The sequence below is a fragment of the Oncorhynchus nerka genome, linkage group LG15, assembly GCF_034236695.1.
Source record: "Oncorhynchus nerka isolate Pitt River linkage group LG15, Oner_Uvic_2.0, whole genome shotgun sequence".
NCBI classification, from domain to species: domain Eukaryota; kingdom Metazoa; phylum Chordata; class Actinopteri; order Salmoniformes; family Salmonidae; genus Oncorhynchus; species Oncorhynchus nerka.
In genome coordinates, this window is record NC_088410.1 from 89,247,130 (window position 1) to 89,265,511 (window position 18,382).

The 18,382-nt window shown below is 41.2% G+C and overlaps 1 protein-coding gene across 1 annotated transcript; it reads right to left on the minus strand.

Moving 5' to 3' along the window:
- Positions 1–11,104: 11,104 nt before the first annotated feature.
- On the minus strand, positions 11,105–17,478 carry LOC115117520 (cysteine and glycine-rich protein 1-like). The gene is made up of 6 exons (XM_029645992.2): positions 17,388–17,478; positions 15,061–15,170; positions 12,658–12,826; positions 12,136–12,265; positions 11,818–11,911; positions 11,105–11,488 (listed from the first exon to the last, which is right to left on the minus strand). Exons 2-6 carry the CDS (start codon positions 15,167–15,169, stop codon positions 11,412–11,414), a joined length of 579 nt encoding a protein of 192 aa, XP_029501852.1. The 5' UTR covers position 15,170; positions 17,388–17,478; the 3' UTR covers positions 11,105–11,411.
- Between the last annotated feature and the right edge of the window lie 904 nt (positions 17,479–18,382).

Consider the following 18,382-nt stretch of genomic DNA (forward strand, 5'->3'; position numbering starts at 1 on the left):
CAGAAAACCATACAATGATGGAAAGACCTGTGTGTTGTCCTTGTTAATGCAGACAGAGAAGAGTTCCAACTTCTTAATCATAGCCTCGATTTTGTCTTGCACATTGAATAGAGAAAGGCGAGAAAAAACCTCACCCAGATAGGCCAGTCATGTGAGAAACTCGTCATCATGCAAGTATTCAGACAAGTGAAAATGATGCTCAGCAAAGAAAACTTTAAGCTCGTTTCTCAATTAAAAAAAAAAACATGCCAATACTTTGCCCCTTGATAACCAGCGCACTTCTGTATGTTGTAATAGCGTTACATGGTCGCTCGGTAGCTCACCATATAAGACACTTCCAGTCCCTTCTTATTAATGTTATCTGTTGCTTTTATACATGTCTTAGTACTCGAAAGTCGTCTTAATTCTCGCTCAAACTCCTGTGGCTTATCTTTCAAATTGGCATGTTTCATTTCTAAATGTCTGCAGAAGAGTGAAGGTTTCATTGAGTTGTGAGATAGTACATTTGCACATATAACACACTGCGGCTGAGGAAATGCACTACTCCCAATATAAGTGAACCCCAAATCAATGTAGTTCTCATCATATTTGCGCCTCTTCAATGGTCCAATGTCCCTGTCTGTTGTTCGGTGCTTTCCGGGTAAGGGGGCAGTAGCTCCTCGGCTGCATCAGATTCACAACTGTCAGTGTCCATGCTAGCTGGGCTAACAACAAATGGAAGCAGAACAACTTGTGTCGTCGACAGGTGCAGTACTGCTGGTAACAGCAGTACTACCAGTAGGGCTGGTATGTGTCTCTATGAACATGGGCCTTTTTTAACCATTTTTATCAATTTTCGAGCAAACGGAATGAGCAGCAGCTACATACGGACCAGTAGTGGGATTCTCGCCAGAGAGTAACGGTTAATGTGATTGGATGTTAATTGTTTGATTAAGCTACCTGTATTTGACATTGTTGTTATTTCGCTGAACACCAGATGGTTTAATTTTATTTTTGGCAGTGAAATGAGGCTACTCAGGCGAGATAAAAAAGCCCATTATATTATCACGGCTGTTATTCTCCACCTTCTACAGCACATTATCATGGTTTATATTCTCCACTAACTGCATAACATTATCATGGTTGTTATTCTCCACCTACTACAGTACATTATCATGGTTGTTATTCTCCACCTACTACAGTACATTATCATGGTTGTTATTCTCCACCTACTACAGTACATTATCATGGTTGTAATTCTCCACCTACTACACTATCATGGTTGTTATTCTCCACCTACTACAGTACATTATCATGGTTTATATTCTCCACTAACTGCATAACATTATCATGGTTGTTATTCTCCACCTACTACAGTACATTATCATGGTTGTTATTCTCCACCTACTACAGTACATTATCATGGTTGTTATTCTCCACCTACTACAGTACATTATCATGGTTGTTATTCTCCACCTACTACAGTACATTATCATGGTTGTAATTCTCCACCTACTACACTATCATGGTTGTTATTCTCCACCTACTACAGTACATTATCATGGTTGTAATTCTCCACCTACTACACTATCATGGTTGTAAATCGAGAACCTACTACAGTACATTATCATGGTTGTAATTCTCCACCTACTACACTATCATGGTTGTAAATCGAGAACCTACTAAAGTATATTATCATGGTTGTAATTCTCCACCTACTACACTATCATGGTTGTAAATCGAGAACCTACTAAAGTACATTATCATGGTTGTAATTCTCCACCTACAGAACATTATGATGGTTGTTACTCTCCACCAACTACAGTATGTTATCATGGTTTGATATTCTCCACCTACTACAGTACATTATCAACAGGTTAAAAGTGGTCACTCAGGGCTCCAAGTGGTTTACTTCACCAGACCCTACTACTACGGCTCACCCTCTGGCCTGGAGCCTGGGTTATGGAGCCTGGGTTATGGAGCCTGGTGTATGGAGTCTGCGGTCTGGAGCCTGGAGACCGCGGCCCATCCCCCTTCTGCTGACAATGGCTCTCCCCCAGAAAATAAAGTGATGGCAGACAGAGGGAGAGGCGTTCATCATCTCTGGCGTGGTAACTATTCCAGACAGATAACAATCCCAGCTTTCTCCTGCACATTTCCACTGGATAACGCTCCACAAATAGACCTGTCAGGCTGCATTCTCCTTAAAGGGACCAGGAGGTTGGGATTAAGAGTTTCTTTTTTAGAATTTCCAATTCCATGAGGAATGTCGCAGTGTCCAGTTTAGATGGCAACCCAGTTTGAATTATTAGTAATATGAAACAATGTGGAATACTTAGAGGTTATGGAAATAACTGTTAAACATTAAAAGCCTGTACAACTTCTTTAATTCTGTTGGAATTTATTGTCTGAGTCAAATGTTTAATGTCACAGTCAAATCCCACAAAGAATATACAATTAATTGGAACAAAATATGAATTGGAAAACTCAAATCAGTTGGAAACCTGAAAGTCAAAAATACATTTCCCAAACAAATGAATTGTAAAAGGAAAATAAGGAAAAACTATATTTTAATTCCAGATTTTTCTAATAGGCCCATCCTTAAAATGTGATTTCTTTAGATTTGCTTCTGATTTACAGTTTAATTTAATTTGCCCTTATGTAAATTGTCTAAAATCTAAAAAGTAAAATAAATAGCAAATTACTCAATAATGGCCGATTTTCTACATACTGAAATACACAGATAATTATGATAAAACAATTAATAATGTTCTGCAATTATACCTGAACCTCAAATTCAAAGAATACAGAAAAGTATTGTCTCCTCAATATCAGAATGAGAGAGGAGTCCTGTCTTACCTTCCTGTGCTGAGGGAGATGTTCCGTAGAGGCTCAGAGTGCTGGGAAGTAGAACGCACCAGAGTATTTAGCTGTCTCCCATTGTCCTTCCTGCCCGTCACTGGGACCTCAGAATAGAACACACCCTAGGGCTGGTCGCTCTTATCCACTGCTTATAATGCTGAACTTTCCAGTCCTACCTTTTGGTTAGGGATGTTGGGGGTTGGACATGGTTATCTTATCTCAGTCACGGTGATTGACAAGCCAGCAATGAAAAGTATGTCAAGGAAGTTGTCCAAATAAACATAGCTCTGTATTCTATTCTCTTCAGACCATATGATGTGTTCTTCAGACCTAAGTGATCCAATAGGTTGGCTCTGCAGGCAGTTTGGTTGCTGTGTTCTCTGTTGGCTGGAAATGAGAGAGATTCTGCTGGCAGTTTGGTTGCTGTTTTCTCTCTTGGCTGGTAATGAGAGAGATTCTGCTGGCAGTTTGGTTGCTGTGTTCTCTCTTGGCTGGTAATGAGAGAGATTCTGCTGGCAGTTTGGTTGCTGTGTTCTCTCTTGGCTGGTAATGAGAGAGATTCTGCTGGCAGTTTGGTTACTGTGTTCTCTCTTGGCTGGTAATGAGAGAGATTCTGCAGGCAGTTTGGTTACTGTGGTCTCTCTTGGCTGGTAATGAGAGAGATTCTGCAGGCAGTTTGGTTGCTGTGTTCTCTCTTGGCTGGTAATGAGAGAGATTCTGCTGGCAGTTTGGTTACTGTGTTCTCTCTTGGCTGGTAATGAGAGAGATTATGCTGGCAGTTTGGTTACTGTGTTCTCTCTTGGCTGGTAATGAGAGAGATTCTGCTGGCAGTTTGGTTAGTGTTCTTTCTTGGCTGGTAATGAGAGAGATTCTGCTGGCAGTTTGGTTACTGTGTTCTCTCTTGGCTGGTAATGAAAGAGATTCTGCTGGCAGTTTGGTTACTGTGTTCTCTCTTGGCTGGTAATGAGAGAGATTCTGCTGGCAGTTTGGTTACTGTGTTCTCTCTTGGCTGGTAATGAGAGAGATTCTGCTGGCAGTTTGGTTACTGTGTTCTCTGTTGGCTGGTAATGAGAGAGATTCTGCTGGCAGTTTGGTTACTGTGTTCTCTCTTGGCTGGTAATGAGAGAGATTCTGCTGGCAGTTTGGTTGCTGTGTTCTCTGTTGGCTGGTAATGAGAGAGATTCTGCTGGCAGTTTGGTTGCTGTGTTCTCTGTTGGCTGGTAATGAGAGAGTGTTTTCAGGCAGTTTGGCTGTTGTCAGTGCTTCATTTGTAAATTGGGAGGTGCCGGAACAAAAAATGAGCCCGGGAGGGTGGTGAGCTGCGGGGGCTCTGATGTACCAGAAATCAGAAAAACAAATCACCTTTATAATAAAGTATTGCATGCGTTATCATCGCTTTTGCGTACAGGCATAGAACAGTAGAGTAGAGGCGCTTGCAGAAGTTGCACACATGGGGGAAAAAAATTGTAGCCTAGTGTCTGGGAAAATGTTGGCCTTTTATAAATGCATTTCATACACTTCTACATCATTTTAGATGATGCAGACTTTAGCAGAATATTTTTTAATACCTCACATATGATCGAAATGACAGGATACTTTGACACTGACAAACTGACAATCTGAGATGAATAAAAATGACCTTGTCTTGAATATATCAGTAGCCCGGTTCTAGGTGTGTGTGAGGACACATATTGTACAATATGAGGAGGAAATTATAGTTCTAAAAAAGCTTTCCAGTTTCACTGACTCACCAAACGTTGTGCAGCTCACTAACCGGCAATTGGCCGATGCGCCAGTACCAAAAACTTATCTCTCTCTTGTTTTATATTGCTGTTCCCTCAATAGGCCTATTTGGAAGTTGATAACTTGGTAGCCTAGGGCAGACAGATACGAGTCTTCTCTTTTCAGCAGGAGACATTGCTTTCCAACCTGTGTTTTCACACTATCGTATTTGAAATATTCCAAAGGCCTATTTTGGCTTCATGCTGTTCACTGACAGATTTGCAGCATGTTCCCGAATGTAGGAATGCCTTGTGATTGGGCTACACACAATCCACAGCTTGGCTATAAACTATTGATCCTCTGTGGCTAAATTATTGGCCTACTCCTGGTATAGTATTCTGAATTATTTCATTTATTTCTGAACAGACAGCAGTAATTATATAACTGTAGCAAAAGTATTTCAATTCATCAGAGGTGCTGCAGCACCTCCAGCACTCTTCTTGCGGCTATGACTCTATAAGGAAATACATTATGAAGTTCAACGCTGGAGAGATGAGAGTTGCAGAGAGAGAGAGAGAGAGAGAGAGAGAGAGAGTTGCAGGCTCTTGTACATCAGAGCAGATAGAGAGAGAGAGAGAGAGAGAGAGAGAGAGAGAGTTGCAGGCTCTTGTACATCAGAGCAGATAGAGAGAGAGAGAGAGAGAGAGAGAGAGAGAGAGAGAGAGAGAGAGAGAGAGAGTTGCAGGCTCTTGTACATCAGAGCAATCTCTCACCACAGCAATGGCCACTCATTGGTCTATATAGGCTACAATGTTGCACAAACCGTGAACCTGGGCCGGCCCAACAAAAAACAAGTCACATGATGTTATTTAAGGGGCAGGAGCATTACAGAGGAGTCAGCATTAATTAACTCTGATTGCCTTTACTATAATTTTTACATTGCAAACAGTGACAATTATTTTTCATGCCACTTGAGGTACCAGATCCTGGCAAATGGGTTCCGGAACGATACAGTCCGAAAATGAGAGCCTCAAATTAAGCACTGGCTGCTGTGTTCTCTGTTGGCTGGTGATGAGAGAGGTTTTACAGACAGGCACTGCCCCCTGAGAACAGCCCCCCCCAATGGCCTGATTAGAAAATTAACCGCAGACAATGTTAAGCCCTGGAGTTGTGAAAGGAATGCGATCATATCCACCATACAATAGCAAGGGATTGTACCACCATCTGATCCTGCTACTCTTTGATCGGGTTATTGCATGCATGTGCTTGTTTGTGTGTGTGGGTGTGTGTGTGGTCGTGTCCGTGTGCATGTGTGCAAGCATGCATTTGTGTGGGTGTGTGTGCTTCACAAGGACAATAAATCCCCAAGGTACTTAATTGAGTAAATCAGATTGGACTGGTTTGTGCTTGGCCCTGCCGGGATTCTGAGACAGAATTATAATTCAACTGAGAGTAGTTTTGAATAGAATGGCATGGTCATTAATGACAGTCTTCAACGTCTTAAGTCTAAAGATGTTTATCCGAGTTAATATAGCCTCTGTTTAAATCATAAAAAGCTTGTTTGGACAGGTATATTCTCTAACATCACACCACTCTATCTTGCCATTTGAATCAGTGGCCATTGCTGTGGTTCAATTCACAGTTGAGCTCTTGTTCTCATGAACCAAATTCTAAACCATGATGCCCCCCATGGTTACTGTCCAGAGTCAATAACGAACTAGGCCTGTTGTCACTGGCCCCCCCTGCCATATGAAACAGGTGCTGACATTCTGGTCTGTAGTGTCACCATGTCAACTATGGGTGAGTTTGTAAATTCACTCCACCGATCTAAGCCGATTTCAGAGCACTCTCTTCTGAGTGTGCCAGAGCGCAGAATAACTGATGAATTTACGAACTCACAACACCCCTTGAATATGACCGGTGTCAGTAAACCTAGGTAAAAAACAAAACATGTAATTAAATTGTTGCCAGCAGCACAGTTACAGTCACTAACGTCCTACATTTGATTGAAAACAGCCTAAGCAGCTCTGCTTGGGCCAGTAAAATTGTCAGAGTGAGGTGTTTTCTCAGTTGTGTCTGGAAGTAGCTAGCAAGCTAGCCAACTTTAGTATGTTAGCTTGGGTGCTTGATAACGGTTGTACTGTCTGAGTGCTCAGATCAACCTTTTTTTGGTCTATTTTTGTTTTATTTGTGCAGATAAGAAGCAAGGGTCACACTTTATGTGGATAGTCCATCTGTAGATGCTCTTCAGATATGCGCTACAGATGGTCATACTATCAACAAACTATCTGTTGATAAGCAACTGCTTGCTAAGGTTGCGGTTAGGTTTAGAATAAGGGTTAGGGGAAAAGGTTAATGTTACCTCATTTGCACTCACTGTATATAGACGTTTTGTTTTATTTTGTTCTACTGTATTATTGACTATGTTTTGTTTATTCCATGTGTAACTCTGTGTTGTTGTATGTGTCGAATTGCTACGCTTTATCTTGGCCAGGTAACAGTTGCAAATGAGAACTTGTTCTCAACTAGCCTACCTGGTTAAATAAAGGTGGAATAAAATAAAATAAAAAGGCTTAGGGTAAGGGTTAAGTTTAGGGTTTAGATAAGGGTTAAGGTTAGGGCTAGGTTTAGTAGATAGTTAGTTGAAATGTTACTGATAGTCTGTAGAGCAGGGCTCTCTAACCCTGTTCCTAGAGAGAGAACCTCCTGAAGGTTTTCAATCCAAACCTGTTCCTGGAGAGCTTACCTTCATGAAGTTTTCAATCCAACAGCTCATCAACCAGCTAATTATTAGAATCAGGTGTGCTAGATTAGGGTTGGAGCAAAAACCTACAGGATGGTAGCGCTCCAGGAACAGGGTTGGAAAACTTTGCTGTAGAGCACCTGCAGTTGGGCAATACCAGAGGTTTCAAAACCATTCAACGGAGGGCCGAGTGTTTGCAGGTTTTTGGTTTTTCCTTTCAATTAAAACCTAGATAACCAGGTGAGGGGAGTTCCTTTCTAATTAGTGATCTTAATTCATCAATCAAGTACAAGGGAGGAGCGAATACCCGCAGACACTCGGAACTCTGTGTAATGAGTTTGACATGTGGACTACACAAATAAAGTTTTACCGAAGCAAGTATATCACGTTTATGGTTACCTGTTGGTACAATAGGACGATTGTCAGTTGTGATGTGACACTTGAGAACTACTGATGGATGGCATGACAGTTCATTTTAATCCCCACTTGTAAATGGCAGCATGATCAGTTATATATGTCAGAAGGATCAGTTAATTCCCACTTATATATGGCAGGAGGATCAGTTAATTCCCACTTATATATGGCAGCAGGATCAGTTAATTCCCACTTATATATGGCAGCAGGATCAGTTAATTCCCACTTATATATGGCAGCAGGATCAGTTTATTCCCACTTATCTTATATATGACAGGTGGATCAGTTAATTCCCATTCACTATATATATGGCAGGAGGTTCAGTTAATTCCCCCTTACATATGGCAGGAGGATCAGTTTATTCCCACCTATAAATGGCAGAGGATCAGTTAACTCCCACTTATAAATGGCAGCAGGATCAGTTCATTCCCATTTATATATGGCAGGAGGATCAGTTAATTCCCACTTATATATGGCAGGAGGATCAGTTAATTCTCACTTATATATGGCAGCAAAATCAGTTAATTCCCACTTATGTATGGCAGCAGGATCAGTTAATTCCCATTTACTGCCATATACACGGCAGGAGGATCAGTTAATTCCCACTTACGTATGGCAGGAGGATCAGTTTATTCCCACTTATATATGCAACAGGATCAGTTAATTCCCACCTATATATGGCAGGGGGATCAGTTAATTCCCACTTATATATGGCAGGAGGATCAGTTAATTCACACTTCTATATGGCAGGGGGATCAGTTAATTCCCACTTATATATGGCAGGAGGACCAGTTAATTCTCACTTATATATGGCAGGAGGACCAGTTAATTCTCACTTATATATGGCAGGAGGACCAGTTAATTCTCACTTATATATGGCAGGAGGATCAGTTACTTCCCACTTATAAATGGCAGCAGGATCAGTTAATTCAAATGTATATATGGCAGCAGGATCAGTTAATTCCCACTTATATATGGCAGCAGGATCAGTTAATTCCCACCTATCTATGGCAGAAGGATCAGTTAATTATTTTTTTGATATTGTATCTAACTCTGTCAGTATGGATGGGAGAGTTCAGCGTGAGATGCAAGACCTGCTGTTCAGCTGTAAAACTGAAACAGCAACATTGTGTCCAATTTTTTCTTTTTCTTGTAAAAATGGAATTCTCTAGTGCCCTCTTGTGGCATTCTGCAGCGGGTGAAAATAGATCTAGTAACTTAAAAAAATCAAATCAAATACAGAATCATTTTGGATACTGTAAAAACACTACTACCTGGTTGACTCTCCTCACGGTTGACTTCCTGATTCCATACCAGCATGTGTGTGAGCAGCAGTTTGTATACAAACACTAATTAACATCCCAGTAGCCAGGTCACACAGATGAGATGGCATGTGCATGGCATAGTTTTGTATGGAGATACAAAAGACAGATTGGCCACCTGCCAGTCCTACCCATACCCCCATTCCAGCTGCCCAGTGTGCCAACCCCCGGGAGAGGGCAGTACCAGGGCTGTGCTTTAGGACCATGCATGGTCGTGTAGGCTGTTTGGAGTGTTTATCCATTAAAAATATATATACACTGCTCAAAAAAATAAAGGAACACTTAAACAACACAATGTAACTCCAAGTCAATCACACTTCTGTGAAATCAAACTGTCCACTTAGGAAGCAACACTGATTGGCAATAAATTTCACATGCTGTTGTGCAAATGGAATAGACAACAGGTGGAAATTATAGGCAATTAGCAAGACACCCCCAATAAAGGAGTGGTTCTGCAGGTGGTGATCACAGACCACTTCTCAGTTCCTATGCTTCCTGGCTGATGTTTTGGTCACTTTTGAAAGCTGGCGGTGCTTTCACTCTAGTGGTAGCATGAAACCCACACAAGTAGTAGTAGTATACAGTAGTATACAACCCACACAAGTGGCTCAGGTAGTGCAGCTCATCCAGGATGGGACATCAATGCGAGCTGTGGCAAGAAGGTTTGCTGTGTCTGTCAGCGTAGTGTCCAGAGCATGGCGCTACCAGGAGACAGGTCAGTACATCAGGAGACGTGGAGGAGGCCGTAGGAGGGCAACAACCCAGCAGCAGGACCGCTACCTCCACCTTTGTGCAAGGAGGAGCAGGAGGAGCACTACCAGAGCCCTGCAAAATGACCTCCAGCAGGCCACAAATGTGCATGTGTCTGCTCAAACGGTCAGAATGACTGGTTTGGCGGTAGGTCAGTCATGGTGTGGGGTGGCATTTCTTTGGGGGGCCGCACAGCCCTCCATGTGCTCGCCAGAAGTAGCCTGACTGCCATTAGGTACCGAGATGAGATCCTCAGACCCCTTGTGAGACCATATGCTGGTGCGGTTGGCCCTGGGTTCCTCCTAATGCAAGACAATGCTAGACCTCATGTGGCTGCAGTGTGTTAGCAGTTCCTGCAAGAGGAAGGCATTGATGCTATGGACTGGCCCGCCCGTTCCCCAGACCTGAATCCAACTGAGCACATCTGGGACATCATGTCTCGCTCCATCCACCAACGCCACGTTGCACCACAGACTGTCCAGGAGTTGGCGGATGCTTTAGTCCAGGTCTGGGAGGAGATCCCTCAGGAGACCATCTGCCACCTCATCAGGAGCATGCCCAGGCATTGTAGGGAGGTCATACAGGCACATGGAGGCCACACACACTACTGAGCCTCATTTTGACTTGTTTTAAGGACATTACATCAAAGTTGGATCAGCCCGTAGTGTGGTTTTCCACTTAAATTTTTAGTGTGACTCCAAATCCGACCTCCATGGGTTGATAAATTTGATTTCCATTGATCATTTTTGTGTGATTTTGTTGTCAGCATATTCAACTATGTAAAGAAAAAAATATTTAATAAGAATATTTCATTCATTCAGATCTAGGATGTGTTCTTTTAGTGTTCCCTTTATTTTTTTGAGCAGTGTATATTATGTCGTCCCCCCACCTCTAAAACCAAAGTTGCACCCCTGCAAGGAACACCCTGGCAGTTTGTTTCAATTGGGTTAGTTTGTTTCCAAATGTGCTGTCTCAAACACATCATTTCCTCACATTACCATAATTTAATTAAATACAATGTTTTTTTCTATTAGTTTTTTATTTTGTGTTTAAATGTGCACAGTTTTTGATACAGCACATCCACTGTGTTGTAAATATCATAGGATAATATCAGTGCCAGTTTTCTTCAGAATTTATAGCCTTGGACAATAATTGTACATGATGACTTTGTTCTTTCATTCTGCCGCTGATAATTTGCTCTGTTAAGTAAACTCGCCAACAGCCAAACAACTCTACAAAACCAGGGTGTGTCCATCTGACTGTACCTATCACTGACTCACTTTGTGTACATTCAAAATTCTAAAAGGAACGCTCTTGTGAATGGAGTTTATTAGGTCAAAATTAACACGCTAATAAGTCCTTTTTTTCTTTCTCATAGTGGTTAGGAAACATTTCTCATGCAGAGTATTAACCTCATCAATACCAGAGCTTAGATAGAAAACATCAGCAACTTACTCTTCTGGCAAGATAAGCATTTGGGTAAGCTGTGCACTGTGTGTTGCTGTTGAGCCTCTGTGACTGAAGCAGTAGTGAAATGGCAGTATTTAATAGAGGTTGATTTGGGAATCCTGGGATTTGCAGTCCAAATGTCTAGGTGTCTATCAGAGGAGGCCATAGCTCTACTGAGCATGTGCCAGAGCCCCTGCCCCCTGGCCGAACCCAAAGCCCTTCGGACCAAAGGATTTGGCATAACATGCTGTGGATGAAAAGGTGATGAACTTTATATAAGAATGTATTTACATACAAAGGCATATACATTTATAACAGATGCTAAAGTTTTGCTTTTTCTCCAGTATATTTACATTCCGTTTTTGTGAATTTATTTAGCTAGGCAATCCACGAGTTGTCTACACATGTGTTTATCAATAATTCTAAAACAAGTAGAAGTTCATAACAGAGTATTTACATACACTACTGTATGTGCAATTATCATGTTAACTCTACACTTTAATTGAATGCATTTAGGCAATTGTGTCTTTGCTATTTATTGTACACATTTGTTTTACATGGATAGATTATACACACCTTTGCAGTAGATTTCTCCATCTTTGTCGGCCACAGTGGTTGACTCCAGCCCCTTGCCGCATTTGGCACAGCGGAAGCAGCTCTTGTGCCAGGACTGAAGGAGAGAGATAAGGAGAAGTTGTTCTGTATTAGAACACAGACAGCATATCCCCCTGCATCTATTTCAGTTGACATGAACTCTAAAGCCAAAGATACATGTAGTAATTTAGTACTTTTTCATACGATATACAACGTTTAGTAGAAGCAGGGTTTTGAGTTGGCAAGATTATGAGCTACTTCCTCTCAAAACAACCTGATTAGCCCAAAACTCAGACTTACATTTCCACCTCCGAGCACCTTCTCGGCAGAGTACACAGCCTTGGCACAGCGCGGGCACACGTCTGAACTGCCAAACTTGGTGGCCAACTTGGAGGCGTTGGGGTTGTTGGTGGGACAGTGGGCTACTGGCCTGTGGATGACAAGACAGGTTTGTTATGATTACTCTACATATTCAGGCTTTGATGTCTGTAGTACTGCTGTTTTTTCCTGGTAGACCTCCCTGGTAGACCTCCCTGGTAGACCTCCCTGGTAGACCTATGTCACTGAGCAGATTCCACTCACCTGGTTTCCCAGGTCTGATTAGAAGGGAAGGATGAACATCAGCAGTGAAAGCCCTGGGGTGTAATCATTAATCCAAACACTACCAAAACAAGAGTTTCTATTGGACAAATTCAGGCAGGTCCCTTCCAGTCTCATTCCATTTGCTTTTGCTTAAGAAACGTTTTACAACAGAATTGACGTAATGAATACACCCCTCGTATAGTGTATACAATATTAAACTCTCTGAGATTCCTTCCTTACTCTTCAGGTCTGATTCCAAGATGTGCCCCCGTGTCCATGCTCAGGGTTCCTGCTCCTCCGCCAAAGCCATAGCCTTTTGGACCATACTTCTTGCCGTAGCAGGACTTGCAGTAGATCTCATCCACATGACAGGTCACTGTTGTGCTGTCCAGGTTCTTCTTGCATGCCACTAAGAGTAGAGTAGGAGATAATATAATTAGAAATATAGCTTAGAGCAGCAATGAACAGGGTTCAAACTATGACAGAAAGAACACAAGATCAGTTGGATAACAAAGCAAATCACTATCATGTAGGAACTATCTCCATGTGTAACTCTGTGTTGTTGTCTGTTCACAGTGCTATGCTTTATCTTGGCCAGGTCGCAGTTGCAAATGAGAACTTGTTCTCAACTAGCCTACCTGGTTAAATAAAGGTGAAATAAGTACAATCAGTGCATTATGAGAAGAAGACTTGCAAATAATTTTTAGCATTAGCATTAGTGCTAACATGCATCTATAGGTACCGCGATGAAAGTCTGAATACATATTTGATTAGTTACTTTCATTGATCGTGTCTTAGTGTTAAACAAGGCTTTATGTATTTCATAGCTTGACATTTTCATCCACTTTAGCAGGAATTGTTGAGCGCAGTGCTCATTCCAACATAAACTAACTGGAGATAAAGCTGCAAACATTGTAGCTTGATGTACTTGGCTCTGTCAAGAGTGGAACGCATGATCTTACTAATTGTGAGAATGGGTGGTCTCATCATTGAACGTCAATTTGTTCAATGGTTTTTATATCCTTTCATGATGATCCATTAAACCTCATAGCACAACACATTTTTAATACTAATATATAAATGTGGTTTTCGTTCTTCAAAACATCCTTACAACATTGTGTAAAAGTATCGTAAAGTAAAAAATACCCACAATCCTCTGATAACAGAGCAAATTCTGACATTTATGGGAAATTTAGTAAGTTAAACAATTTTCCTTCTAGTTGTTTTAAAACACAAATATTATTTGTATTATATATATTAGTTATTTAGATTACACTTTTATCTTATATTGAATAATTTTTGGGGGGTTGGGGGGGTTGGTTGGACGAGTACTAATTATATTCAAGAAAAGATGACAACTACATTTATGTCAATATAAATATATTTTCAAGTATAATTTACTAACAACCTGAATAATTTCTGACAGTGTGTTTGTAAGGTTTCAAATGACATGAAACTCAACCATTTATCTTTTCCTGGGGAGGCTGGCAGCCAAGTGGTTAGAGCGGTGGGCCAGCAACCGAAAGCTGATGTGACAGGTTAAAGGAAATATTCATAGCCTGTTATACATTAAAAAGTATTAGTAAGTTCATAGTATGTGGGGATCTTAAAACATCTAAGGTTAAAAAGATGCATTCAGTATTAGTTGATAGAGATTGATAACATTCATATAATTGTGTTAAAGTTAAAATCTGTCAAAGGGTACGAATTGTGGAGTAATGTGTAAACGTTATATTGATTACTTTATTTTGTAGTGCCTAAAAGTGTTAATCTGTGATCTACGAAATGTTCTTAATCTATGAGCCGGAGATCGATTGCTTTGGTCTCCACCCATATTCCTGGGGAAAATTTCTCATTGAACTATACGTTGAATTGAGAATACAACACCGTATCACTGTCGTGATTATTTCTCCCCTGTTTTCAGGGGCGTAACACTGACAAGGTAAAAATCTGTTGTTCTGCCCCTGAACAAGGCAGTTAACCAACTGTTCCCTGCTAAGCTGTCATTAAATAAAGGTTACATAACTAATATACCACCTGGTGATGTAACTAGGCAGGATGAAACTCCATCTCACCATAACAAGCAGAAATGGCAGGTGGTCATTTCAAACAGCTTTTTATTCCAAATATATTTAAAACACAGGTAAATCAAGTTTTGGACTGTGCTTGGCCTTAAAGTGGTCAATGCTGTGCCATATCGACAGCAACACCAGCAGTTTAGACACTACAGTGCAACACTAACAATCTTAGGTCATTTTGTAGGTAAACAGACCTTGCAGTTTAATGTTTCAGTCCTTTTATGACATTGAAATGACACTGTGACCACCACAGTCTGTGTTAGTTAACATTTGATCTTCTGACTCTGTGGGTGAGAGATGAGCCTCGTTAGCTCACACAAACACATGCTGTGTACCTTTTCTCCCATAGAAGGGCTACAAGGCCTGTGACACATCCATTTCTCTCTCTCCAAATAAGGGCACACAAATGAGAACCGAGAATGTTTGGATGCTCTGCTTCCTCTCTCGGTACCAGAATACTTCACATTCCACCCTGAGCTCTGAATATCAGCTCAGAGTAATTGGTGCATTGGTAGTCACAGTGTGGTTTATGAAAGAACGGGAGGACCTCACTCTGTTCACTTACTGCACAGAAAGCAGCACTTGTGGAAAAATTTCCCTTCACACTGCACTTCCTCAGCAAAGTACACCGTCTTCCGGCAGCAGCCGCACTTATTTCCTCCTCCCAAAGGCATCCTGCGGAGTCACAGTGGAGACTTAGTTCCAGACATAGAAGAAGAGCAGCAGGTTTGTACTTCCTGTGTTTTGACACTCACTCAATGGGAATAGACCCTGACATAGAAATTAAGTGTATGTCTACAGTCCCTGACACGCATTGGATGGGAGGAGATCTACAGACCTTGTGATTTGACGTGATTAGACTTTAGGTACCTAGGGCCCAGGGCTTTTCTGGTCAGGTGATCAAGAACTCTTCAAATGAGTGAACATACAGTATTTACACAACAGAGCCTGGTTATCCATTGTAGAGACCCTTTCTAAATGTGTAGTATCTCAGGAATTTACTCAATGAACTTTACTTAATGAACTCCTCTGAGTTAAATAAAAAAGCATGAGCTGGCGCACACCCAGAGAAAATGATTTTGTGTATACAGTAGGTGCTGACTAACAGTGAATAAACTATAAAAAATAAAGTTCATGGAGTGAGTGATTTAATCAAAAAACAAAACGCAATACAAACATCACACAGGCATGAAACAGAAACAAGAACAACTGGGGAAGGAACCAAAGGGAGTGACATGTATAAGGTAGGTAATCAAGGAGGTGATGGAGTCCAGGTGAGTGTCATGAGGCGCTGGTGCGCTTGCCGATGGTGACAGATGTGTGGGATAATGAGCAGTCTGATGACCTATAGGCCGGAGAGGGAGCACACGTGTCAAACTCCCAGTAATTTATTGAGTAAATCACCAACGTTTCAGCATCACAATAAACCTTGGTGATTTACCCAATAAATTACTGGGAGTTTAAATATTGATTGTGCTACTCTATTTTTTATAGCGTACTCCTTCTGAGTCAAAACTGCTGCAGGGCTTGACTACAGTACTTTATTATCTTTTATCAGGAAATACAAAGTTCCTCCTGATGTTTAACAACTGCTAGGGAGGTTCCAGGCCACTCATACAGAACACTCATTGTATCAGCTGAAGGGAGGACGGCTCATAATAATGGCCAGAACGGAGCAAATGGAACTGAATCAAACACATGGAAACCATGGGTTTGATGTATTTGACACCATTCCACCAATTATGTTCCAGCCATTACCGCAAGCCTGTCCTCCCCAAATAAGGTGCCACCAACCTCCTGTGCTTTAAATAGAGAACTACTGCTGAATTTAAACAATAAATTGCTGTTGAGTGTATTGTACTCGACTCCATCTTGTTGAAATGTGAATCCTATGATGTCACACATACAGGCTCTAATCTGCCATTTGGGTAAACAGGAAATGGTCTGCATTTCATTTTTTTAATTACACCACCATGTTAGTAGCCACTTCATGGCCTTAGACAGTCACTGACCCGGGCAGGCATTAGACAACAGAGATTAATGCAATAGAACAATTCAAATGCTGAAAAATGTCTATTGTAAACAATTGCATTTGACAATTTAGAGTATTATCCGACATCACCTCTATCACACTAATCGTCTGGTTACGACAATAACAAGATCATTTATTGCAACATCAGTTTTCCTGTATAAAGGGTTAAGAGTGAAACTTGAGTACTGAGAAACAGAGATCATTTTGATCAACACATTGCATAGGAAGCTGGTCTTGCGACATACAGATGTAGTATCCTAATTTGAGCCAGTTTGCTACAGCAGGAAGTGATCCTGCAGCAATAGGAAATGTAAAATATTATGTGGATTATAATTAATGGTACATTTGTCATTAGGGTAAATCAAGTCTGAAATATTTAAGTGGAAAACCTTGAATACACTACACGTTTGCATTTCCTGCTGTGCAGAAATATTCTCAGCAACTATAGTGTGATCAAATTAAGATCTTACATCTGTATTGTACATACAGTACAGTACTCTACACGAAAGTTACTCATCATATCACATCCTGAGTTCTGAGACTTCTTTCCTGCAGATTCTCAGGAAATAGAACCCTTAAAATTCTGTTTTTAAAGCAACAGATGTGATCTACCCTTCAAACTTAGATACAGTTCTCAAAGTTATACTCTTGGCAGAAACTCAGCAGTCTGAAAAAGTTTCAGAATACACTCCCTGCTCACACACCCACACTTCAAGCTTTGAAAGTGAAAAAGCAGAAGAATGTGCAGGAATAGGAACAAAAGTTTTGAATATGTTATCTGTGGACTGTAACTGTATTCTATACATCATGAAAGCAGTGGTTACAGTAGCTTGTAGTTGTTGAAGATGGTCCCATCTTACCTGTTGTTTTTTTGTGTGTCTGTGTGGCCTGGCAGATACTCCCTGGTCGTAGAGTGATCTCTGATGAGTGGAGCTCAGACGAGTTCAGGACAGGCTTCAGTCTAAGACAGCAGCAGAGAAAGAAGCAAGGCTGGGACTGAGGGAGGAGGAGTCTGCTGGATACACACGTAGACTAAAAGAGAGACATGGAGAGCGGGAGGAGAAAGAGAGGATGAAGGAAAAGAGGAAGAGTCATGAGAGATAAGCAGGTTTGTTAGAGAGATGGGGAGAGTTAGAGAGATGCAGAAACAGGGTTAGAGAGAGGCTGAGAGAAAGAAAGAGAGAGAGAGAGAGAGAGAGAGAGAGAGAGAGAGAGAGAGAGAGAAGCCCCGTTTATATTTGGTGCTGACATGCAGCCCTTTGTCCTGATCTTGTCCACATTCTGATTGTGCCCACATTTTTAGACAGGAGTAAATGACTAAAAGACACATTGTGGTCTGATTGTGACTTCCTGACTAACTCCAGAGGTAGTCAGGCACGCATTGTGTCTGGATATCAATCAAGTGTAAACAGATCTGGATGGTCAAACCATTTAAATCATTATCATGGCCTCTAAAATCATTGAGAGTAAGCGCTATTGACTTATGGGATCAGTAATAGTCTTAAAATAAATACATTCATATTATTTTGAAAGAATGTCTGTCAAATAATTTGCGTACAGGGAGGCATCAGATAATCTGGTCACAATGAGGACACAGCTGACGGATAAGACACATTTTAATAATGGGTGTAGGCACGTCAAACCTTATTGATTAGATCACGAAAGTCACGTTTGGGCAAGGTGTAAACGAGGCAAGAGAGAGAGGGAAAGAGGCAGAAAGAGAGGGAAGGAAAGGGGATGGTATGATGGAAAGAGGAGATTAGACATAATCTAGACAAAACAGGCCAATGAAGCCAAGACAGCCTCCTTCTACAATCTGGTTTTACTGCCCTCTTCCTGTGATGGGTAGCAGCAC